Source organism: Phocoena phocoena, chromosome 3 (assembly GCF_963924675.1).
Source record: "Phocoena phocoena chromosome 3, mPhoPho1.1, whole genome shotgun sequence".
In the NCBI taxonomy this organism is placed as follows: domain Eukaryota; kingdom Metazoa; phylum Chordata; class Mammalia; order Artiodactyla; family Phocoenidae; genus Phocoena; species Phocoena phocoena.
Window position 1 is genome coordinate 109,563,303 of NC_089221.1, and position 26,759 is coordinate 109,590,061.

General features: G+C 36.1%; 1 protein-coding gene across 5 annotated transcripts in view; it reads right to left on the reverse strand.

Moving 5' to 3' along the window:
- The window catches only part of RAPGEF6 (Rap guanine nucleotide exchange factor 6), a 221,943-nt gene that overhangs the window by 30,913 nt on the left and 164,271 nt on the right, over positions 1-26,759 (reverse strand). For 4 of the 5 annotated variants that reach the window (XM_065873547.1, XM_065873549.1, XM_065873546.1 and 1 more), the window contains exons 16-19: positions 25,066-25,306; positions 16,977-17,134; positions 9,479-9,719; positions 7,116-7,499 (exon numbers count right to left, since the gene is read on the reverse strand). In XM_065873547.1, the coding sequence (XP_065729619.1) occupies positions 7,116-7,499; positions 9,479-9,719; positions 16,977-17,134; positions 25,066-25,306 (1,024 nt within the window). Of the gene's footprint in view, positions 1-7,115; positions 7,500-9,478; positions 9,720-14,009; positions 14,025-16,976; positions 17,135-25,065; positions 25,307-26,759 lie in introns of all 5 variants that reach the window. The other variant, XM_065873548.1, reaches the window with a different exon arrangement.

Below are 26,759 nucleotides of genomic sequence, written 5' to 3' on the forward strand. Positions count from 1 at the left end.
TGAGAGTGGTATAAGTGATAACAAGCGTTATATAAGAAGCAAGGCAAGTTCTGGGGCTGAAAACCTTCTTTCCTTGAGATTTTGGCCACTCATGTCCCTGATTCCAATACTTCCATATCCCTAGATTCTAATCCTGTTGTCCCTCAGGCCTTCATATATTCAATGTCTCCTCTCTATAGGATTTTAAACAAACTCAGATGGTCCTAACTTTAAAAATAATGCATGCCAATTAGGCTACAACTCCTCCGCCCTATCCCTTACCTCTATACTACCAACTCATAGGTATGCTGCTGAATGAATAGGGCAATTTTCTTACCAGTTAATCCCTCTTTTGTTCTCAGCCACCTGACTTTTACCAATACTATGGTATTTAAAATGTTCTCTTGATTTCTGATTTTAAAGTGTGGAGTTAAGGTATCTTTGTTCCCTCGGCTTCTCAGAAATCATCCCAAACAACTACAAGGATGAAAAACAGGAATGCAAATTTCATCTCCACCAAAACTAAGAGATATCTGTAACTCCTAAACACATTAGAAAGGCTGTCAAAAAATAGTCAAGGTCAACTTTGAGTAGGCAAAATGCTGAAAAAGAATGCCTGCAGATGAAGATGTCAATGAAAGCTGGTAAAGCACAGCTCTCTGAAGCAGGTAACTCACCCAGAAGGCAAACCAGGAATCCCCTATTTGGAAGAACATAAGAGTCCATAGGCTGACAGAATTAGGAGGGGGTTGGACTCTGTTCTTTACCAGAGAGTGTCAGGGAAAGTAAGATTAACACAGTACACACAGTGATATAACATCTTGGCAAGAAGGAATTTAACAGTGACACAAGAAAGAAGGGAGAAACTGAGTTGTAAGCAGCCATAAAACTGCCAATTTTCATTTGTTGGAGAGAAGTAAAGGGTAAAACAATTCACATACAAGCTCTATTTCTGCTAGCCTGGGATACTGCCCTGGCTTTTCTCCCACGTGAATCTCCTGCAGATAGATGGTATAGGAAAACTCATGTCATTCAAAAAGAAGGAATGAATACCAGAGCTATAACATGCTGCTACAAGGAAAAACAAAGACTTAAAGATCATAAAGCAGGAAAATGTTCCAATACAATAAAAACTGGGACTAATGACTCTAGCCATGATTTCAAATGAACTAATAAACAAAGAGTAATGCAGTGATATAGGAGTTTAGGGAAAAAATATATAAGTTGATAAAAAAGTTAAATAAAGTTTAGAAAAGAATGGAAGAAAAAAATGCAACCAACAGAGAAATGAAGGCAACACTGGAACCTACATAAAGAAAAAAAAAGACACTGCTAAAACCTTAGGCAAGTGACTTAAAAGAAAGGATTAACGAAAGCAATCAATGGAAATGGACAGAGCTGAAAAGAACAAGAGAGAAAATAATGGATATGGAAGACAAAGGAGATCTAAAATACATATAACTGGTATCCTTGAAGAAGGAAACGAAAATAATGGAACTGAAAAAATATTCAAAAGTACAATTTGAGAAAACTATTCAGAAACAAAATAACTGAAACTATAGAATAGATACCACAGCTCCAGAGAACTTGATACAAAACTAAATGAGATGTGGAAACACCCATGTAAAGGTAAATGACTTCAGAGATAAGGAAATAATGAGAGTAAACACAGAAACTTGAACAGCTATATAAAACGCTAGTTGTAGAGCCATTATCTATGAGGTTCCCAAGAAATTACATGTTAGACAAGAATTTTAAAGGCAGATAAACTGACACTGTAGTTCAAAGCCAACAGAAAAATACTCTGAATATGCTCAGGATATATAATTCCCATAAGCCCTTGCGCAAGAAATGACTAGAAAACAAACTTCAAACAGGAGATGACTGGAGAGAGTGATGTCAGCATTATACTGTCATAAGATGACCCTCATTTTACTCCTTGCCCCAACAACGAAAATTCAGCATCTATCCATGAACAGTAAGTAGTGCCTCTGTGGGAGTTATGAGACCCAGAATCACAGACCAAGGGACCTGAGAGGAGCCTCACCCACTGGCATACTGGGTAACAAGCAGGTAGATTTGGGTACTGGCTGTGGAACCTACAGGAGACTATGAAATGGTTCTGGCCCCTCTTAGCTGTGGTCTGGGAACACATGGAGAACACTGACTTGGGTGGTCAGCTACAGACAAGAGAGCCTTTGTGAAGTCCAGGTTTCCAGAGTGGAAGTTCAAGCACTCTGCTGGAATATAACAGAACAGAAAAAAAGAGCGCAGATGCACTGGAATAGAAATAGCTTGACTTTGCTGGCATCAAGGAAAGCATAGCTTAAGCCTAAACTAGACGGCCTATGGTTTCTCCCACAGGGGAAAGGGAGAGCCAGTGAGTGAATGCTTGGCTGCCCTAGCAGTGTAGGATGCTGCCAAAGACACTCATTCTGTCTTGCAGCATCCAGAGCACTAAAGTGGGAAATCCATGACTGGGGGGAGGGAACAGATCAGAAGAGCAGCATATAAGATTCCAAGAGGTATTAAAGGGATGTGGTTCCTGCTAAATGCTTCTGGATTCCAACAGGAAGCCCATCCAGGAGCCACAGGGAAAACCTCACTTGTAAACCCCCCAACGTACCCAAGAGCACCTGCAGCTCAACATGCACAAACCCACACCTCCCCCCACTCTGCTACTGGCTCCCTGTGCAAGGTCCCAAGAGAAAGCTCTGGTAGAGAGGAAACACACACAGGAAACAGGCCAGAGTCTGTGGGCAAAGAAGAAACCACAAACCTGAGCTGTAGCACTACCTTTAGGGGAAAAAAAGAGACTATCAGCAGCTGACACAGTACATCCTAGGATACAGAGAAGACATACAAGCTTCAGAATTCTGCCACAAGAGGGAAAAGAAGCATGGAGCAGATGTATCCACACAATGCCTGAGAAAGTCTCAGAATCTATCAATTCAAGAATGATGAAAGGTTTTTTATCCTGAAGGCAACTCATAAAACTCAGAGAAGGTGAATGCAATTTCAAATGCAAAAAGAGCAATGCAAAACTCCAAGTAACATGAAAACTGAAGGAAACACGACATCACCAAAAGTTCACGGTAATCTTCCAGTAATCAAACCCAAAGACATGGCGATCTATGATTTACCTAACAAAGAATTCAAAACAGGTGTTCTAAGAAAACTCAATCAGCTATAAGAAAACAAAGACAATTCAACGAAATCAGGAAAACAATATATGATCCAAATGAGAAATTTAACAAAGATATAGACATCACAAGAAAGAACCAAATGAATATTCTGGAGCCGAAGAATTCAGTGAATGAAATGAAAAAATGCACTAGAGAGCATCAACATCCAGTAGACCAAAGAGAAGGAAAAATCAATGAGATAGAGGACAGGAACTTTGAAATAACTCAGTCTGAGGAGAAAAAAGAATGAAGAAAGTTGGGAAACCAACAACAAAAAAAAAACCCCAATATACAAACCACTGGAGTTCCAGAGGGTGAAGTGAGGGAAAAGGAGGCAAAAAGACTATTTAAAGAAGTATGGCTGAGAACTTCCCAAACCTGGCAAGAGATCTAGACATCCAAGCTCACGAAGCTAATTGGTCAACCCATTATTTCAATCTGAAACAACTTTTTCCAAGACACATTATAATAAAGGCAGCAAGAAAAAAAAAGATTGTAACTTACAAAGGAAACCCCATTAGGCTATCAGCAGATTTCTTAGCAGACACCTTACAGGCCAGGAGAGAGTGGTCTAACAGTTCAAGAGTACTCTATCTGGCAAAGTTATCCTAGAGAAATGGAGGACTTTCCCAGAAAAACAAGAGCTGAGAAATTCACCATCACTAGATGTGTCTTATAAGAAATGCTAAAAGAAGTTCTTCAAATGAAATGAAATGATGCTAACTAGTAACATGAAAACATATAAAAATATACAACACTCTGATAAAGGTAAGTATACAGTTAAATTTAAAAAACTCTCAACACTGAAATATGATGGCATGTTAACTAGAGTATAAAGGTTAAAGGACAAGAGTGTCAAAAATAACTCTAGCTACTACAGTTTGTGAATGAATACACAATACAAAAAGGCAAACTGTGACATTAAAAACATAAAAGAGGGGTAGGGTTTTGTATGTGACTGAAATTTTATCAATGTCAAACAGACTGTTAATAAGATGCTTCATGTAAGTCTCATGGTAACCACAAAGCAAAAGCCTATAGTGGACTCACAAAAGATGAAAAGGGAATCAGAGAATACCACCATGGAAAAGCACCAATTCACAAAGGAACACAGCAACAGAGTCAAAAAGTTAACAAGGGAATTATAAAAAGTCCAGAAAACAATTAGATGGCAGTAGTTAAGTCCTTACATTTCAATAATTACTCTAAAGGTAAATGGACTGAATTTTCCAATCCAATGGCACAGTTACTGGTGGATTAAAAAAAACCAAGATCCCACTATATACTGCCTACTCAACTCAGCCTAAAGGATACAGACAGGCTCAAAGTGAATGGATGGAAAAAGATATTCCATGCAAGTGGAAACCAAAAGAGAATAGAGTTATTTATGTCAGACAAAATAGACTTTAAGTCAAAAATGGTAATAAGAGACAAAGAAGGTCATTATATAATGATAAAGGGGTCAACTCAGCAAGAAGACATAAGAATTGTAAATATGTATGCACCCAACAGCACAGCACCTAAGTATATTAAGCAAACACCAACAGATCTGAAGGGAGAAAAAAACAATACAGTAATAGCAGGGGACTTCAATATTCCATTTTAGCAATGGATCTATCACCCAGACAAAAAAATCAACAAGGAAATGTTGGACCTGAACCATACTTTAGATCAATGGACCTAACAGATATATACAGGACATTCCATCCAACATCAGCAGAATACACATTCTTCTCAAGCATGCACAGAACATCTTCCAGGATAGGTCATGTAAGCCACAAAACAAGTCTTAGCAAATTTAAGAAAACCCAAATCATACCAAGTATCTTTTCTGACCAGAGTGTGTGAAACAGCAAGAGGAAAAATGGAAAATCTACAAATATATGGAAATTAAGCAACACACCCCTGAACAATCAATGGGTCAAAGAAATCAAAGGGGAAGTTAAAAAATGCCTCTAAACAAAGGAAAATGGATATACAACGTTCCAAAATATGGTGGATGCTTCAAAAGCAGTTCCAAGACAGAAGTTTATAATGATAAATAATTATATTAAGAAAGACCTCAAGTAAATTACATAACATATGTAACCAGAGCTAGAAAAAGAAGAAGCTAAACCCTTTGGGAAATAACAAAGATCCAAGTGGAAATAAATAAGAGACCAGAAAAACAACAGAAAAGATCAATGAAACTAAGAACAGGTTTTCTGAAATAATAAACAAAACTGACAAACCTTTGGCTAGACTTAAAAAAAGAGAAATAAATAAAATATGCTATTTAATTCCAGCCATAAGTGATTGATTTGCCTGTGTCATCTCTGCTGAAAAGTCAATATATCCTTTATATTCTGTAATGTATTTTAATATAAAATGTAAGAATACAAAGCAATTAACTTTACATAACTATCGAAAATATATATAATAAAATGTTCTTCATAACAAAACAAACCTCCTAACCAAAGCAAAGCCTCTTAACCAAATCTCGCCTTTCTTATGCCCATCTTGGGGCTGCTGTCCACCACCCTCGCTCAAATCATTCTGTTTCCTTGGCTTTAACGACACTATCAAAATTGTGCTCTCCTACTGTTTCTTATATTGATCCTCTATTTCTTTGGCTGGACTCTCTTCTTTACCTCCACCCTGAGGATGGTCTCTAAGGTATGGTTTTTAGCTCTTTACTATTTTCTTTGGACACAGAGATCTCTGCTGGTGTCGATCAATTTTTTTTTTTGAATGGAATACTCTGAAACTGAGCCTATAACTCTCAGATTCTTTACTCCATGCTTTCTAGTCTTCTAAGTGTTTATCAATGGCATCTCTGTTCTCTTGTTTTAGACCCAGCTGTTAAAAACTGTGAGGTAGGTGGTGTAATTCCTGAATTTCACAGACGAGAAACCGGTCTTCGGTTTCCCCTTGACACGTTAGAGGCAAGATTCAAATACAGGTGCAGTTGATTCTAAAGGTCACTCTATTAATCTCTATTCAATACTTCCTCCACAGTGCCTAGTTCAATTGCATCCACTGGTAAATTTCATAAAGGAGTTTGCTATTACTATGACAGATTTATGATTAAAAAGTTCCTTAAAGATTCTAATTTTATCTCATGTGAGTACTAGGAATAAATCATAATTAATTTTTTGGAGGGTGTGCATAGATGGGATTAGTTAAGGTAGCTATTATGCTGCCATATACAAGCACATGGCCTTATAAACAGACCAAACTACCACTACCCTCCACCATTAAAATCAGACTTGCTTTAAGAGGAATCCCTCTGTTGGTCAGCATTGTGCTGGATGAGGGTCAGAAAATAAATTACCTAGACCTAGATTCTCATAATAAGTGAAGAGAAGGAAGAAGGTTCCCAGGAGCTCATGTAACCATCCACATTTCCTGGGCTTATAAACTTTGAAGGATTTTTACAATTCTTATGGCCCAGCTTTTGTCTGAGTGGTAACACATTCACTGATACCTTGTATAGTCTGTGGGAAACAGGAAGAGGTCACCAAATGGCTGCTGCTGTTATTACTGTTGCTGCTGTTGTCACTTCAAAATAGCAATTTTAAGTTAGTTCATTAATTTTTAGTGCATTAATTTTTCAGTGTCAAATCATGGTGAGGCAGGTACTGCCTGTTGCACAGAAGTCTGATGATAAAGACAGCTATTGGGCATATATCCGAGAGGGTATAATACCTCAAAGGGGGAGAAAGGAAGAAAACGGGGAAGGCAATCACCTATACTTACCAAAAAAATGTTTAAGTGACTGAAAGATGGAAGAAACAAAAAGAGAAAAAAACCAGTCTCACCAGAATGGAAAATATATTAAATCTAACAATATTTATATAAACACATATTAATTGAACTTTTCTTCTCCTAGCCATTTAATACCTAAGAAGAAAATCAGCTTCATGTCCAGTATCATGACAAAACCATAAAGAAATATTTGTACAAATTTACCTTATTATTGCAAACATGGAATTGAAGTTCTTACATTCTCGACAATGAAGTGCAATTTTAATAAAATGTTTAATAATCTTCATTCGTTTGAGCTGATTTGATTCAGTTAAAATCTCTGAGGCCACCCAGAATGTCTCTTGGTTTACAATATCTTCAAATTCTTTCAAGTGAGTATTTCCTGTTTTTGAATCTAACTTAAAAAGGTCATCAATATATTCAGTAGGCTCAATATTACGAAATAAATCAAAGTCCCTCATTGACAGCTGAGTGGCCACCTCAATAGTACTGAGCTGCAGCATGGACAGCTGGCTTTCCTTAATTAGTTCTTGAGCATCTTCATCTGAACAGAGGGTTTCTGTTTCCATGTTATTTTTTAAATAATACCTAAAAGGAAAAAATTTGTTTTTATAAGTGATTTCACATTTATAAGAACACTTTCCCTCTATCACTGTTGTCAAAATATCATTATACTGTTAATAACTTTTTGCCAGCAATGTCAGCAGAATATTGACTTAAAGATAAGACAGAGGGACTTCCCTGGTGGCACAGTGGTTAAGGCTCCGTGCTCCCAATGCAGGGGGCATGGGTTCGATCCCTGGTCAGGGAACTAGATCCCACATGCCATAACTAAGGAGGCCACCTCCTGCAACTAAGACCCAGTGCAACTAAATAATAAATAAATAAATATTTTAAAACAAGATAAAATGGAAAATTAATATTTTAAATAAGAAGACTTTGAAGAAGTTTTCCTCTTATTTGACCATTTAACATCTATTATTTTAAAGTGTAAAAATAATGTTGATTATGCTGTGAACTTAATCATTTTAAGAAACTACTCTCATGACGTGAAGAATCACGTGTATATTCTTGAAAACAAAAGCTTTGTGAGGGCTCTATAAGGATATAGGACACATGATAGGTACTGTACAAATACTTGTTCATGGATAGCATGAATAAACTCCTGAATCAAGACTGTTCACATCTCTACTCAGAAGTTGTTGCTGCACTCATTCCCTTCTTAACTCTAAATTTCCAAGAGAAGCAAAGAAGAATAAAACCCATAAAGGAGGGAAACTCTTCCACTACTGATTTCTCCCTTGATAAATCCAAAACCTCATTCCAGCAAATAGCACTGACCAGTAACCATAAAAAAGATCTTCATTTGCCTTTCACCTTTTTTAGATGAACAATTTTATGGCACTTAAAAGCTAAGAGATGGGTTAAGTAAAGAATTCACAATTGGGAAATATACAGGGCTGTTGCTGCAGAAGAGGTTACATATTGTATCACATGTAGTTTTTACTTCATTCTTTTCTAACATACAACTTGATCTAAGCCTAAGTTTGTGTCCATCTATGTTTTATTGTCAAGGAACTATATTTCTTTTTCTTCTGACTTTAAACTGTTCACATGCCTAAGAGATTACCATAAATAAGTGTTGAAACTCATACTATAGATAATAAAATTATATCTAACATTTAAAGTATGTTATGCTTATTAACTCATTTAATTCTCATAACATTCCTCTGAGGTAGGTTCCATTATTATCATCCCACTTTATGATGAGAAAATTCAGGCACAGAGAAACTAAATAACTTGCTCAAGGTCACATAGCCAGACCAGGGTTTTGAATTTGGGCAGTCTGGCTCCAGGGTCCATGCTCTTAAGCACTATGTAAAGCCAGCAAAGCAGCGTTAACCCACTCTTTCTTAACAGCAACCATGATGGATAGTCATTTTAAGGTTTCCAAGGATTTCATCCTACATATGAATCTGGGCTCACTAAAAAGACTGCATTATTGTCAGAGAAAATCACCAAAGAACAAATGTAGTACTAAAACTATCTTCTAGTTGATCAAATAATTTTCAGAGCACATTAAAAACATTTTTTAAACGTTTTCCTGTATATTCATAAAAGGAAAACTACTAAGAAAAAGAATTATGAAAACTATGACTTCTTCTGCCCAAAGGTCATTTAAAAAGCAAATTTATAAATTAACATATATACACTCAGATACATATAAAGATATGGATCATCTAGTTTCCCCCTCTAAAAAACAGGGATTGGACTATACCAGTGGTTGTAAGACTTCATTTTAGCAGGAGGGCTAAAATATTTTAGAACACTATCCTCCCTTTCTTTCTCCCACTTTTGGGTAGCACTTATTAGTGCTAACACTCTAAGATTCTATTATACATAATTACGGAGACAACAGAAAGCTAACAAAAGAGAAATACATGTTAATTTTAGAGAGAACTCAGTGGACCTAAAAACATGATGTTCCTAATTAAAGTATCTCTTTTAGCATGGAATCTTCAAAAACACATGTAGAAATAAGTACATTCATTAATAAGCACATTCACCTTCCATTGAGCTGAATTCTATCAGCTAATTTGGAGAACTGGTCCGGAAGTCTCCTCTGTTTTATGACACCCTCAGGAGTAACAGAAACTTCACAGAGAGAATATGTGTCAGATGCACCAGTCAAACCAAATTCATGAATAGCTTGACAAACAACTTCTTTAGCTGTAGTGTCTTTACAGATGATAATGTAGCAACTTTGTTGATCTGCTTTGAAAACTCTTATAACTTGATCAGGAATATCTGTATAAATACAAAAATATGTCCTGTTATTTTCCAGAAAATGGTTTTTAAACTCTTCAAAAAATAATTTGGAAGACAATGATCTCTCTAAACAGTAATATATACATTTCTATTTCAGGAGGTTAAGAGAAATCATTGCTGCATTTATTAATAAATAAATGTATCTTTTCAGATGACAAAATATTAATATATGTTCACAGGAAAACACCAAGAAAAAGAGAAAAATTAGAGTCATACTACGCATACGATTTGGAAGCCACAAAATTTTTGTTTATTATAAACATTTTTATGCCATTAAATATTCTTCAACAAAACATTTTTTAATGGAGGCATAGGACTTCACAATATGTATTTGATAATTTGAAATGATCCAAACCCTTAATCACAGACATTTACCTTGCATATCACTTTCCTTTATTATAAGTAACAGTTTCCCCCCACCCCAAACTCTCCCTGTAGATAAACCTTTGCATGCAAGCTGATTATTTCCTCAGGGAAAATCCAAAAAAAGAGAAATGCTGAGTTAGAGGGCATACATATTGTTAAGGTTTTTGAAATGTAGTTCTGAACTGTTCTCCAGGACAGTTATAATATTTTATCATCCTAGGGTATAAAGAGAACAATTTTAGTCACACTCTTATCAAAACTGTTTATTAAAACTTTTTTTTTCCATTTTGAAAGCCCTATTGCATTTCTGCCCTCCAAAAATGTGTCATTTTTTTTATTTCACTTCTTTGGTTACTGGTGAGACTCACTGGTTTAATGAACCATTATTATTCCTTTTTAAAAATACCTTTTGGTATTCTTCATTCTTTTTCCTACTGAATTATACTAAATACCAACACAGTCTACTATGAAGTGGCAAATGTCTTCTCAGATTTTATATTTATATACTTTAACACAGGAAAAATTTAAATATTCATGTGGTTAAATCTCAGTCTTTGCCTTTGTGATTTCTGCTATTAGTAAATAAGTCCTACTTTAAGATAAATGTTCATATATTATGTACATGTAAATAATGGTATATTTCCCTCTTACTCTATCATATTTCTTTTTCTTCTTATACGGCATTGGCTAAAACTTCCTGAACAATGATCAATATGACAACAGTGGGCTAATTTTTTAATGTAATTATATTTTTATTACATAATTTACTACATAATTAAAAATAATTAAGTGAAAAGAGATTTAACATGAAAAACTTAAATTTTTCCTCATGATAATAAATTGTTACAAAAATTTCTTTCATTTTAAATCAGGAAAAATGTATTATTGTGGATATTTTTGTCATGTGTGTAGTGGGGGGGTAGGCTGGGGATATTTTGGTGGCTCAAGTAATGGTATATTCTTTGCCTAGCATTACCTCCTTCTTAGCATTGTATAAATTGTAAGATTAAAAGAAAAATTACAAATTTGTCTCAAAACCACCTGAGGTATAATCCTAGCTAAAGGAAAGAGAAGAATAATGAAATAGATGTGGGAGGAAATAATTTCACAGAATAAAGTATGCAGTGAGGCTGAGGACACAAAAAGACAGAGACTGACTCTCAGGACTGGAAGAGTCAACTGAATATACACAAATACAATTCCAGGAAGAAGGATTCTTAGCCAACAGATATTTTGAATGTTCTGGGTGTACTGTCAAATTGGAAGCAGAATACTTCATCTATTCAGGCCCCCTTCCTAAGATGCACGCACCAAACTGCCTTTTCTTAAGGTATGCAAAGATCTGAGTCACCAAACATCTCTTGTTCCTATTTCTTTGCAAATGAGTCAATCCTCAGCATGTTGCTGACATTATCAGGTTTCTAAGTCTATAAGGCATAATGTAGGATCTTAATCCATGCGAACGAGATGCTTCTCTACTCTGGGCTAGAAAATGCAAGAAGTTGGAAATTTCAGTTTTCCAAAAGAAAGATACTGGACAGAACAATTTCATTATCCCTTTTAACTCTACAAAAGGTGTCAAACAACTACTATTATTATCTGTATTGTTCCTACCCTCTTCACAAAAATAGGTCTTAGCTGTCCAGGACTCTTGAGTTGGATTTGTTTACTAGGTCTTTGGGGGCTGAGCCTCAGCCAGCAGAGCTGGCTGACCTGGAAGGAATACGGAGATGTTCTGATCCCTTTTATTAATTTCTTCAGAGAAATTTATTCACAAAGACAGGTGGGGAATTTGCATACATTTCTCTTGCTGCTAACATACTATAACATCTGGAAAGGAACAGATGTCTGTATCTTGTGTATCCTGCTAAACACTGTACTCTGTTACACTCTGTTAAATTCATACTCTGTTAAAACCACTTGTTTCACATGCAAAGGACAAACTGATATACAGTCATGTAAGTGGGATTCAGGCATCATAAATGGGTAGCTCTAGAACAGATCTGCAAACGGAATTATCCAAACGGTACTCCATAACCCAAACCTGGTTATTTCACCAAGATAATAAATGCCAAATGAGAAAAACATTTCAGAGCACATTTTCAGAGACACTGGAGGAAAAAATTTCTCCGCGCAGATATCAGTGTCAATGTAAACCTCTTTTTCCATTTTAGAATTGCTACCTGTATAACACATATATTTTCTTTACAAACGTGTGTTAGCAGGAGAACATCATACATGCCAAACATAATACTTGGCACATGGCAGACACTCAAATGTTAATTGTTTAGATGAATGGTAAATATGAAGTTAGAATAAAGTTGAATCAAGAAGAAAAAATGATCTAAACATTTCAAATTTTAGGCACAAAGCTAGAATGCACATAAAAATATAATCCTGTAAGCAAAACAGACATTTAAAAAGAATCTTGAAGCAGTACAGCATTTATCAGTCTTATGATTCATATTCCATAATAAAATTCTTACATAATAGGTAAATGAATTCAAGAACTGAAATGCAGATACCTGGACTTCCAATCCAAGGGCAAAATTTCTAGAGTGTTAACTATCTCTCATAAATAAAATTTAAAAATGAGATAAGTGAAGGATACATGTTTTGACCTTGAGATTACACTAAAAATAGAACTTTTTAGGTATTTAAGATGATCATTTAACAAAAGCAGAAGACTGCCTCTTCATTCTGGTTTAAATTGTTAATCACTGTACAAATATTTATGGAGTGCCAGTTATACATCATTAATGTTCTAGGTGATGAAGATGAAGTAATAAATGAGATTGACAAAGTCTCTGCTTGCAGAGATTTGCTTATATTCAAGAGAGTAAGTGGTGGTTCAAGGAAAGACAATAATCAAGTAAATAAGACAATCGGTATAGTGAAAAGTTCAAAAAGCAAACACAGGGTAGTGGTATAATGGTATGGATTAAGGATTGGCAAACTTGTTCTACAAAGTGTCAAATAGCAAATATTTTATGTTCTGCAGGCCAAGAGGCAAAACAGATACTATTTCATAGATACTTATATAACAAGAAAGAAAGCAAATTTCCACAAAAATCTTGACAAAATTAAAAATATATCAATAATGCAAACCTACAACATGTAAAGATATGTAAACACAGAGGTTTAGGCAACACTGCAAACATCCACTAAAAGGGGACTGGTTAAACAACGCTATCAGATGTTCAAATAATCGTGGTAGAATACATTCTGATACAGAAAGGTATTTACGGTATATTGCTAAGTGAAATGGGCTAAGTGGAAAAAAATTATATCATTTGGGGTGAAGGAAATGATACACACATTTTATATGCTCTGAAATTTCTGGAAGGATGTAGGAGTAAATAAACAATTGTTAATTCTGGAAAGCGGAGACTTTTATATTTTATCCTCTCTCTGCAAATAAAAACTTTAATATATGTTCCTTTACAATTAAAAATTAGTTAAAATACTTGCAATGCAAAAAGAATTTGAAGTTTACTAAATATTAACGAAGTCAAATAAAAAGTTTGTGCTATTAAATAAAAAAGAATAAGCAAAAAGTTCCATATGAAGACTCAGAAAAAAAAATTCAGTTTTAAAATCCTTTTAGCTATACTCTGAATTCTTCTTTTAGGCCTCATCTCACATTAAGTCCAAAAATTCTGAAAACACTTTTCACAAGTTACAGAATAGCATGTATACTCTAATTCTATGGTATAAAAACATATATATTCAAAGAAAATGACTGAAAGAATACACGCCAGTTTACACTGGCAACCTTGTAAGTGTATAGAAAAGTTCTGCTTCCTATTTCATTCAATTCTCTATTATTTGACTTTTAAAAATATAGTAAAATACTGCATACAAACATAAGCAATAAAATACCATAGTCTTCAAGATACTTACAGTAAAAACCAACAGCTGTAGGCAGCAAAAACAAAGCAAAACCATAAAAAAGTCAGCAATCAAAAGCAAACTATTAAACAGTTCTGTAACTTTGTCCTTACTTTCTAATAACAATTTAAAACATGCAGCAAAAATATAACTGAGATGTAGACTGATAAAAGCTAGTCAAACTTGGCTGACATCACACATGTACTACAATATACATACGTGATGTACACAGCTAATCTAAAATTCAGTGCTGCCATATGTGATTGATGGAGCTGAATTTGAAATTAATTGGTAATAAATATTTTATTCAACATAAATACAAATAGCATGGCAGAAAGCCTTTTGTAAAGTTGCTCATTTGGGGGTTTACAAATATAATTTTAAGTTAAATTCCTATCTTGTATGTGTTCATTTATATTGCTGATATGGACAAAGACTACATACTGAGCTTTGCAGACTGACCTTCTCTGAATAGATTTTAAAAGGGCATCTTCAGCCCTTTCAACATGTTTTCATTGAGAGAATTATGCAATCAATCTGAAATCAAGTTGAGTAGTACATCCTCTTCAGAGATAAGAATTTCAGTGCCATGGGGCTTACAGTTTCTGAATTTTAGTAATTCCAACCTCTCTCTTCCTTTCGCACCCCCAGCTAAATCCCCAACTTCTTCTCTCTCTCCTTTCCCTTCTACCCATCCCTTACCCACCCTGCAACCCAGCCACACTTCTAGATATGCCAGTGGCAAAAACACAGCCATAAATCAATAATCATAAGTCAATCAATCTGTAAATCATATATCCCTAAATACTTGTCTTACGAAAGTACAGATGCATATTTAGTTTGTGCTTTTGTAGTGCTTAAATATTTTATTTGTGAACATAGTGTAAGAAGTACTGCTGTGGAATACACACACAAACACAGACACAGAAATAAATTCCCATGCTACCACATGACAAGCAATGTAAGAGAGACAATGAAAATGTGCTAGAGATTTCTGGAAAAAGAGATACTGATTCTGCATCAGAAGGACCTGGGATTCCCAGATGAGGTAACAACTGAGTTCAGCATTGAGGAATAAGAAACATTTCATGGGATATGCAGGGAGAAAACACCAAAGGTGGCAGACAACATGGGCAAAGAGAGTTCTGAAGGTACATGCCATACTCAGGAAAGACAGAAGAGGTAACAGTGGGGAGAATGGCAGAACAGGAGGCTAGAAAAGGGGTTGATAATTATGCTTTAAAAATTGGATACCAACAGTTATTAAGTTATTGTCTTTAGGCTCCAAACCCATGCTGCCCTGCCACAATGGGGCTGGGACTCTGCAAACCACATTTCTTCTTTGCCAATTGTCTCCCTCTTAGGTTCTGCCAAAAAAGGGCACCAGAGGTAGACTGCAAGGTTAGAGGAAGAAGAGACTTGCTGCTTTATGTTCTTACTTCTGGGTATGTGGCTCTAGTATCACTCGAGCAACACTCCTTCACCCTGGTAGTGGCATTTTTTCAAGTGCCAGAAGCTGAATCCAGTTTGCAGTTTCCTGTGATGCCTTAGTGCTTGCTTTTTTACCTTTTTACATAGAACACTTTACTTTATACTTGGTATCAATTTCTGATATTAAACATATGGAGTGGTTTCTATCTCATGACTGAACCCGGAACTAATAGAAATCACTAGAAATTTCTAAGCCAAGTAACGACTCATCGAAACCTTCACTCTAGAAATAACACTGGTAGTCACATAGAGGGTAGGGTGTATCAAAGACAGATTATTTGGTTTAGGAATCTCTCTAAAGAGGGGAAGAAGCAAGTGAAATAAAAAGGAAGAAACAATGCGCAGAACAACTTTCTACTGTGTTTTTATGTTATGCCTTACATTTTAAATTTATGTTGCTGTATTAAAACATAAACTTTACTACTACATTTATACTTCCTCCTATCTAATGCTGAGATTTATATAATTGAGTTCTTCCCTTTTCCCACTAGCTGATAGAGATTTAGCGTCAAAACTGAAGGTGAATCACAACTATGCCCATCTTTGTAGAGGTTTTTTTTTTTTTTTAATTTTATAAGAGCACCTTTTACTTTGTTATAAAATTTGGAGAATGGATTGGTTAAAACGTTGAAACCTGAGACTGGAGATATAAATAGTGGTGAGTTTATGAAAGCTCTCACTTACCACAGCAAGAAATTTGGCTTATAAACTTTTGACAATTTTATCAAGTAGAAATGGGCTTAGCTGCATGTAACAGAAAACCTAACAAAAGATTAAGCAAATGGACACATTTTTGTAGAGGTGTTTTTTTCCCTCCTCTCCTTGGACCCAAGTATATATTTCAGTTTTTAACTGTATGTGTCTTTTACTTAAAGCCATCTCAAATCCATTCAAATGGTGGATATATAAATAATTCTTCAAAGTGTTCCTTTGAAGTTACATAGTTAGATGACAATTTCTGCCTCTGAGCATGAACAGATGCAGAAAAATAAACGATGTCCCACAATGAAAGTCTGAATACCAATGAAAAAGATGATATAGTACTTTAACAATACTGTATATAACAAAAACAACTTTAGCTTCAGGTGGTGGAGAGAAAAACCAGTGTTTCTAGAAAACTACTAACACATTTCTGTACATCACAGAGGAAGGTAAGTGAGACAACTTAGACTAAAATAATCTATCTGTCTTATTCCTTTCCACATTCTGGGTAACATGTCTCTTGACCGAGAAGAAGTATCTCTGCTTTCATTCCATTGTTCTGATTAGGGTTACCAACAGATAACGTACTTCTCTTTCATAATGGAATTACCATCACTCCAGTTTAGACAAAAAGACATAATGTTCTCTTTAGCTTTTTTGCATTAAGTCAAAATATAGAGGTGAGAAAAGAGGACTGCAAGCAAATCCAGTATTTGTTGCACAAGGCTCAACCACCTATTTATGTATCTGGTACCAACATGGCTGAATAAAATAAACAAAAATTACCTGAGGGATTAGAAAAATCCAACATGCTGGTGGTAGGCTGCAGGAGATCGGGGCTGCTGGATGAGAGTGTTCCAGGGATAGGCATTATGGCCAAACTGTGCCTACAGTGTCTCGTTCCCACAATGCTGTCGTCCTGTGATTGGCTCAGGCCTACATCACTTCAAAAGAATGTAATATATCACTTTAAAGTATTTGAGGGGTCTTAACAGTAAACATTTCTGTTCTCTGTGCACTAAGGCATAACAGGACCAATTCGAATGCATAACAGGACCAATTCAAAGTAATGATTTTAAAATAGTACAGCAATTTAAAAAATAGGACAAGTGTAATAATGAAAATGGCAATAAAGTATTTTTTAACAATTACACTCAAATAAAATTTAACTTACACATCTAGGTAATTCTACTACAGCTGACCCTTGAACAACGCAGATTGAACTAAGCAGGTCCACTTATGCACGGATATTTCTCAGTAGGAGTAAATACTACAGTACTACATGGTCCGTGGTTGGCTGAATCCGCAGATGTGAGGAACCACAGACATGTAGGGCCAACTATAAATTTTACGTGAATTAACCCCTGCATTGTTCAAGGGTGGAATGTACATTGTAATGTTTGTATTTCATATTTAGTTTCTGCTGGTTTTGGTAGAGAAAATGAACCTGAGTGGGGAATCCTTGAGGTCTGCCAGTTTCATTAGACACTAATATATATACACCCAACAATGCACAGGGCTGCAGCAAGGTTCATCCTCTTGACCGAAAAGCTTGGTAACCTTCTAGGCAAAGGATGGAGTTGGTTGTGAACCCAAGCCAAAAATATGGCAGGTTGTAGAAAACAATGGGGCCAGGTTCAACTGACAAAATAAGACAGGTCTTTAAACATATGAGTAACCTGGGAACTGCTCAAACCAGCAAGTACAGAGAACAGAAAACAGGAAGACGACATAGAAAATTGCAACAAACAACAAGAGCAATATGTGACAAATAGAAAGGAGAAGGAAAAAGAGGACCAAAAATGAAAATAGAAGAAAAAGAATTTTACAGTGTCTAGTTTATTCTAAGGTTATATTATTTCTTGTGTGATCTCTCAAATCTAGTTGTTTGGCTGTTTCCTAGATAAGAACATCAAAACCAAAGCAGAAAGCAAGTCATCGAAAGTTAACTGCCTGTAAAGGTTTCAAAAACAAATATCAATTAAATGGACATATTTAAGCAAATATAATATTTTCTTTAAAATATTTTAGAGGTGTTAAATAGGCAATTCTAAAACCATTTAAGAGAAAAAATAACAAATAAATGTAACCCTGTCACTTAAGGTTTAGATATCCCCAAAAGTTCTATAAAACATAGGATAAGCAAAACAATCCTATACAAACATAGGACAGCAATGAAGACTTCCGTCAGCATCAACAACCAAAATACCACTTAGTTCTAAGCATTGGTTTTAACTGGTTAAAACCAATGCTTTAGGTTAATATTAATTCCCATCTATATTTTTTTCAGTGTAGCATTCTACCCAGTATTTGCTACATAAACAAACAGTTATCACAGAATACTTACCTATTATCTTGGGATTGATTAATAAGGTCTGAATGATATGGGATACTTCCTGAATATGTTAGGAGTTAAAAATAGGATGCAGGCAGATTAGGAAACTATGTTAAGATGGAGTTTAGAGGACTGTTAAATAAACAGCTAAAGGACTGTTAGGAGCCAGACAAGGATAAGAGCCAGGACAAGACAGAGAGAGAGAAGTCAGGGAGAAGCATGAAGACACGGAAGAAAGCAAAGATAAGTGTGTCAAGAGCAAGCTACGTCAGACAGACCTGGGTTATTAGCTGTGTGACCTCAGGGAAATTCCTTTCTGTTTCTGAACCTTGGTTACCTCCAAAATTGTGAATAGTACTATCGATCCCCCAGGACTATAGCAAAGATTAAATTAGGTAATGTAGGTGAGCATTGTGGCACAGAGGAATACAGGATTCCTACTTTTAAGAAGATAGTAGTACTTTTACTGAAATTAAAATAGAATAATACAGGGACTTCGCTGGTGGCACAGTGGTTAAGAATCCGCCTGCCAATGCAGGGGACACGGCTCCAGCCCTGGTCCGGGAAGATCCCACATTCTGTGAAGCAACTAAGCCCGTGCGCCACAACTACTGAGCATGCACTCTAGAGCCCGTGAGCCACAACTACTGAAGCCTGCGTGCCTACAGCCTGTGCTCCACAACAAGAGAAGCCACCGCAATGAGAAGTCTGTACACCGCAACGAAGAGTAGCCCTGCTCGCCGCAACTAGAGAAAGCCTATGTGCAGCAACGAAGACCCAACGCAGCCAAAAATAAAATAAATTTATATATATTAAAAAAAATAGAATAATACACACCTAGGAAGGATTTTACACAATTCACACTGAGAAACAGAGGTGGGCAGGGTGGGTACAACAGGTAAAGGCACTACAGAAAGAGGAAATGTTTTCCTGGGGGAGAGAATGCAGTCTAATCTTACAGATAAAGCAAAGGGAATATTTGGCAAGAAATTTTTATTCATGCTAAGTTCGTTCCTTATAATTTTTTTTAAAGATTTTTTTGATGTGGACCATTTTTAAAGTCTTTATTGAATTTGTTACAATATTGCTTCTGTTTTATGTTTTGGTGTTTTGGCCAAGAGGCATGGGGGATCTTAATTCCTCGACCAGGGATCGAACCCACACTCCCTGCATTGGAAGGTGAAGTCTTAACCACTGGACAGCCAGGGAAGGTGTGTATTCCTAAAGATTCCTAAAGATCAGCGCTAAATGCTTTAAGTTTAGGTAAGAGAAAAAAAGGAGGGGGGCTTTCAGACATATTTTATTTATAGCTTTGTAAGTATTCTGGCAACAATTCATATTACATAAAAAATAAAGATTTTTAAAAATGCAAGTCTTTCTTTGATTTTTGAAAACAAACCTGCCAGTTAGTTTTTGGACACAGAGAGTCAGGTAAATAAATCCAAGGAAGCAAACTGTTAAAAAGATTATGTGGTCCTACTAATAACCAAAGTCGAAACAACCTTAACAATGTTAAAAAGTTACAATTTTATTAAAGAGAACTGGCTGTCACTTGGAATAATCGGGAATTTACTATAGAGACTCAGAAGTGCATGAAATACTAAAAGTCTTTACCTCTCTTACTGACGTTATTTAGCATTACCTCTGCTTTTTTTTTTTTTTTGCAGTACGTGGGCCTCTCACTGTTGTGGCCTCACCCGTTGTGGAGCACAGGCTCCAGACGCGCAAGTTCAGAGGCCATGGCTCACAGGCCCAGCCGCTCCGCGGCACGTGGGATCTTCCCGGACCGGGGCACGAACCCATGTCCCCTGCATCGGCAGGCGGACTCTCAACCACTGCGCCACCAGGGAAGCCCTACCTCTGCTTTTTAAGCAATAGCTATGACATTGCACAGTTAAAATAATATAAAGCTGGTTACAAATTCATGGTAATTAAGGTGAGAACATATATAAATGAAAACTATACTAATGTTATGTACAACCCCTGCTATGACATCAATGAAATAATCTAATTGACAAAATATCCATGCTTGCTTGGAAGCTGAATTTATAAAGCCTATCTGCAAATAATTATGTCATTTCTTACCAAAACAGTCTCCTAACAAGGTGATGCACTAACAGAAACAAGACAGTTTTGAAAAATTCCTCAATAATTCCTGACACTGAATCTACTTAGAATAAAAGTATATTTTAGTTTCATTACATGAAACTAAAAAGGCTGCATAAATATCATCAATATGCAAATAAAAAATAATCCCAATATTAAAAGCAAACAAGGAAAGAATGCTGACAAGAAATGGAAAGAAAAATATAATTCCTAATAAGCAAACAAGGCAGTCTACTTCTGGGACTGTAACAATGAATTATATACTTAGACAATCCATGATGAAAGAAAACAAAAGCTATGATTCAGATTTCCTGAATTGTGAAATATTTCCAGGTCAAGAAATTCCACATTGCTATGTCTTAATTTACAGATGTTATTCAAAATCAATTAGTTTTTTTTTTTCCAGTTCTAATTTTCTGGAGTATTCTTTCATTTTAAAATTATGTCATGGTTAGGGATTTGGGGAATTACCTATTCTTATCTCAACTATTTGTTCCTTCCTTACATCCATTTTCTTTTCTCCTCTCACAGATGTGGACATTCTCTCTTACAGTATTTCTATGAAAACTCATGCACTACTCTTAAAGTGGGTGCTGCAAAAGGCAGAGCCAAGTGCCCCTTCCAAAGAGTCCTGACACATAGGAGCCATCGAGAAATTGTGGAATTAAACTCATAAAAAACTTTTCTCGGGCTTCCCTGGTGGCACAGTGGTTGAGAGTCCGCCTGCCGATGCAGGGGACACGGGTTCGTGCCCCGGTCCGGGAAGATCCCACACGCGGAACGGCTGGGCCCGTGAGCCATGGTCGCTGAGCCTGTGCGTCTGGAGCCTGTGCTCTGCAATGGGAGAGGCCACAACAGTGAGAGGCCCATGTACCGCAAAAAAAAAAAAAATTTTTTTCTCAATTAAAAAATATTCAAACCAAAAAATTTTAAAAAACAAGCAAGCAAGCAAGAAATGGAAAATTTACCTATAAAGCTACTTAGAGAAAACCACAATCAACCTTCTTCCTTCTAGTCATTTTGTGGTAAACAGCACAATTTATTTAACCAGTCTTTTGCAATTAGACATTTAGGGTTTTCCAATTTTGTTTTATTATGAATAATATTACTATGAACATCTGTATATAAATCTTCATCTAATTATTATCAGAAACTGAATTACTGAATCAAAGCTATGAACATTTTTAAAGCTCTTACTAAAAAAAAAGGCCCAAGTGCTTTATAGAAAGGTTGTATCATTTTATGTTCCCACAGCAATATGAGCTTATTATCTCTCTTGTGTTATCAATTCAGAAACTGACTATTCTAACAAACTGTGGTGAAACAAACAATATTCCATTTAAAACTGTGTATCCTTATTATTATTATTTTAATTTATGGCCTTGCTGCACAGCTTGCGGGATCTTAGTTCCCCATCCAGGGATTGAATCCGGGCCCATGGCAGTGAAAGCACTGAGTCCTAACCACTGAACGGCCAGGGAATGCCTTACCCTTGATTATTATTGATTCAGAACATCTGATTCACGTTCTCTGCCTGTTTTTCTACTGAACTTCTAGTGGTGTGTGTGTGTGGGGGGGGGCAAAAGGGATTGTTTGAATTCATCTGTAATGATTTAGTGCCAAGAAATAATACACATTCTCAAAAATTCAAAGTAGCCAGCCTGAACTGTAAAATGACAAATTCGTTCTCTCTGCAAAACAGGGTCCAGTAGAAAACCATAAAATAATTTGTTTTGGGGGGTATTTATATAATTATTTATATAAAATATAATTTATAAAATTATTAGCATTATGTTTAGAAGAGAACCAGTTTAATATTAACTCCCAGAGGGCAGCATTTTATTCATATTTGTATTCACAGCCAACAGCCTCCTGCTGGCACAAAGGAGACAATAAATGCTTGCTAACAACAACAACAAAAAATCCCTCTGAGTTTAAGTAAAACAATTTTTATTAGATCTTTCATTTTGGGAGGTCCTAATATAAAGAAATAATGCTTGAAAATTTAATTGCTCCTGGCTACTTCAATTTCCTGCCTCCTGCTGTAAGTAAAGATAGAATCCAACTGGAGTAACCAATTTCCACTTCCTGAAGGAAACATTATAGAGATGAGATATTGATTTAGATGCCTGACACTTGAATATAGCTGGGTGAAATGTGACACGAACAAGCTAAAGTCGGTTGCAATCACAGTGTTCTCTGGCTTTTCATGACACGTCACAACTGTGCCACAATGTGTTCAAAATGAGACCCTGTTAAAGAAGATACATGTATTCCAGACCAAACACCCAAGGTTTTCTGGAAATGGAACTCAGAGCATTACCTCCTGAGGAACTCCCCTTGTGAACTCTTTTCTGCCTTCTGGTCCTCCATTCCTTTCTCTTTTCCTCAGTGCCTTCATGCAGCATTCCTGTCATCCAAAACTGTCCCCAATCTCTTCAGTGTGGGCTGGTCCCTCTAATATTTTCCTTATTCAATTCTCATTTGTGAGACCAAGCCTATTCTTACAGTGTTTGCCATGCTGCTGTCGTACTACAGTATGCTCTATATTAAAAGAATCTTGCTATTTTAAAGTTATGATATTTTATAAACCTCAAGGAGAACAGTTCACCCAAAAAGGAATGAGTGATAAACTTTCTAGAAACGAGAGACATTATGAATACAGCTCAGGATGTTTCAATCCTCCATGAGCCCCAAATTAAATGAAGAATAAACGTGTTTCCCTGAATTGAAAATAAAAACTCATGAAGAAGAGCATTTTCTGATCAGGAAATTCTTGAGATCTTTAATTAAAAGATGAGAGCTGACATCCACCTTGTTCCAAGTTGCCTTCTAATTAATTGCCTTGCTATTACTGCTACACTGTGCTCCACCTTCAACCCCAAATCACTAACACAGCTAAAAGAGAGATCTTCCTAAAAGATCTTACCACAAATCTTACCACATCATATGCCTTTGATGGCTCTCTATTATGACATGGTGAAGTCCATAGCTTTAGCATAATATTCAAAATCCTTCACTTACCTATCTATCATGCTTCATCTTTAGGTGTGCACTGAGAAACACAGTCTACTCAAACCTACCAAGCTTGCTCCTGCCTTTGTACGCATCAAAACATTTATCACCCTGTAATGGACTACTTGCCTAGTTTTCCCTTTTAGATGATCCACTCAGGCAGGGGAAGAAACTTGTTCTACTTTCAATATTTGTCTCTGGATATTGTGCCTATTTTATAATAAATGTATGAAGAATAAAGGGTTCCTGCTATGAATTCCTTAAAGGCAGGGACTACCTCTTCCCAGCTCTGTAATTATCATCTGGAACAGTGCCAAAAACTCTCAGGAGCCCCAAATTAAGTATTTTCTTTGAATATGCTTTCTTCCCCCACCACACTGATTCACTGTGTTAATTCAACAAATACTGAGTGACTACTATGTGCTAATTACTGTATTTGATTAGAACGTTTGTGATTACTTTAGAAAGTAGGTAATATAAAATATACACAGATATAATATATACTAGAATAATTCCAAGTCATGACCCTGTATTCATTTTATCAGTATTTTACAGGCCTTAATTTGCATTTAAGTTCCTGAAATTTTACTCAGTTTTGGTGACATTTCATTTTGAAAACAGAAATAAATTTGATTAAAAAGGTCAGCTTTAGAATTCAGGAGGGAATAAATAGTGCAATAAGAGAAAGATGATTCAAAAGGCAAAAAAATAGGGCTTCCTTGGTGGCACAGTGGTTAAGAATCCACCAGCTAATGCAGGAGATATGGGTTCGAGCCCTGGTCTGGGAAGATCCCACATGCCACGGAGCAACTAAGCCCGTGCACCACAACTACTGAGCGTGCATTCTAGAGCCCGCGAGCCACAACTACTGAGCCCGCATGCCACAACTACTGAAGCCCGCGTGCCTAGAGCCCGTGCTCCATAACAAGAGAAGCCACCGCAATGAGAAGCCCACGCACTGCAACAAAGAGTAGCCCCCGCTCGTCACAACTAGAGAAAGCCCACACGCAGCAACAAAGACCCAATGCAGCCAAAAATAAATAAATTAATTTTTTTAAAAAAGACAAAAAACTAGTATCAGTGAATATGTCCCAAGTTTTAAAGTGTCCAAATTTGTAGATCAAGGGACTGATATTGGACCAAAAATATACAAAAAAAGATTTCATAGAATAAAACAAGCAATCTTTTCTAAAATTCAAAACAAGGCTAATGGAAGAATACATAATCTAACAATGGTAACTACTTGGAAGTGATGAGGTGACATTTAGAATTTACTCTTACTTATTTATGGATTGCTTGTAGATTTTATGATGCAATAGTTGTATAAAAAACAAAACTGACCCAAAACTTCCCTTCTCCCACAAAAATCTTTACAGTCAATAGGAAAATGCCTACATGACTAAGATTGCTGTTACCTACCTAAACAGTTTTGGAGGCAAGATACTAAATCGTGTTTTATCCAAAATTTTCCTGATTTTGTTTCTTCCACCTGAAACAGTATTTGCTTTTATTTTCTTGTTTCCTTTCTCCTGTGATGTCTGTTCAATATCTCCTGGTACATCCTGGATTGAGTGGCGATTACTTTTTTTTTCAGCAATTTTGGGAATATGAGGAACACCAGATTTCTCTTGTTCGGTCCTAGTAAGTAACTCTTTGAACACTGTAGAAATAAATAAATAAAACTGTCATTTCTTTTCTTCTTATTAGAATGTTTTTATATCCACAACCAATTTTAAAAATAAACATAGTTGCTTTCTATCACTGGGCCTTTCACAGCCTCACCCATTAAAACTTATTTCATTACGAAATTTATACTCACCCTCTATTAATCAGCTATATCCATTTTTCAGCTTTTATACCTGACTGTACTTATGATGTTGTCCAATGGTGATAAAAGAAATTCACTGGGGAAAACAAAAATGAAGCAGGCAGATTGCCAGCATGTTTCAAAAGCCCAAGGTTCCTATTTAGGTAATAAGCAGTATAATATAATTGCTAATCAACCCAGATTTTATAGAAATAGATATTTAGATTCTATTATTTATATGTTATCCCTCATCATTTGAGATGAGATATAAGTACTATAAGTCAGGCCCTGTTTTGTAAAATTTAGCCATCAACAAAATGGGAAGAGCTCTGCTGGACCTGCTTTTACCAGAAACAAACAGTACTAAATTTTGTAATATATGACAATTTCCTCAAGGTAACATCTGTAAGACTTAATTCTGTAGAGTGAAAGCTACTAAGCATTCACTACAGTGGTCTGAAGTAAAAAACCAAGCATTTGTAGATAACTTTCTATCAATCCTAAGTCTAGTGAGTTACTTCATCCTTAAGGAAAGTACAAGCACAGTGGGGCATTTGCCTTTCCAGCAATCTCTTTGCCTAGATCCAGGCAACTTATGAAAAGCACAGTTTCTGGGCTTCCCTGGTGGCGCAGTGGTTGAGAGTCTGCCTGCCGATGCAGGGGACACGGGTTAGTGCCCCGGTCCGGGAAGATCCCACATGCCGCGGAACGGCTGGGCCCACGAGCCATGGCCGCTGAGCCTGCGCGTCCGGAGCCTGTGCTCCGCAACGGGAGAGGTCACAACAGTGAGAGGCCCGTGTAACGCAAAAAAAAAAAAAAGAAAAGCACAGTTTCTGTCCTCAAGATAACGGAAATCCTTGCTTCATTAAAATACAGTAAATTCTTTTCAGTCATCTTAAAAATTTTCACTTTATTTTAAGCCACGTGGTAAAAATAAAAATGTTTTGAGCTAAAATCAAGATACTCATCCATTCAAAAAATATTTACTGACCTATGAACACGTCAAGCACTATGCTAGATGTTTGCAGATTCCTCCTGTCGTGAAACATAGTCAGCCAAAGATATATGGTATGGAGAGAACATAATGCGAGGAACTAGTTAAGAGAGCAAGAAAGGGAAAATTGTTCTTCATTAAGTCACTGTGTTAAGAAGAGATCAGTAAAGTGAGTTGATTTTAACTAAGCAAAGGGAGAAGAAGGATTAATTCTAGGTAGAGGAAATTTCAAGTTTAAAGTACCTGTGGTAGAAGGAAAATTCAAGAAAATGAAGATGACTGAAGAACAAGGTAGAGAAAGGGCTTGATAAT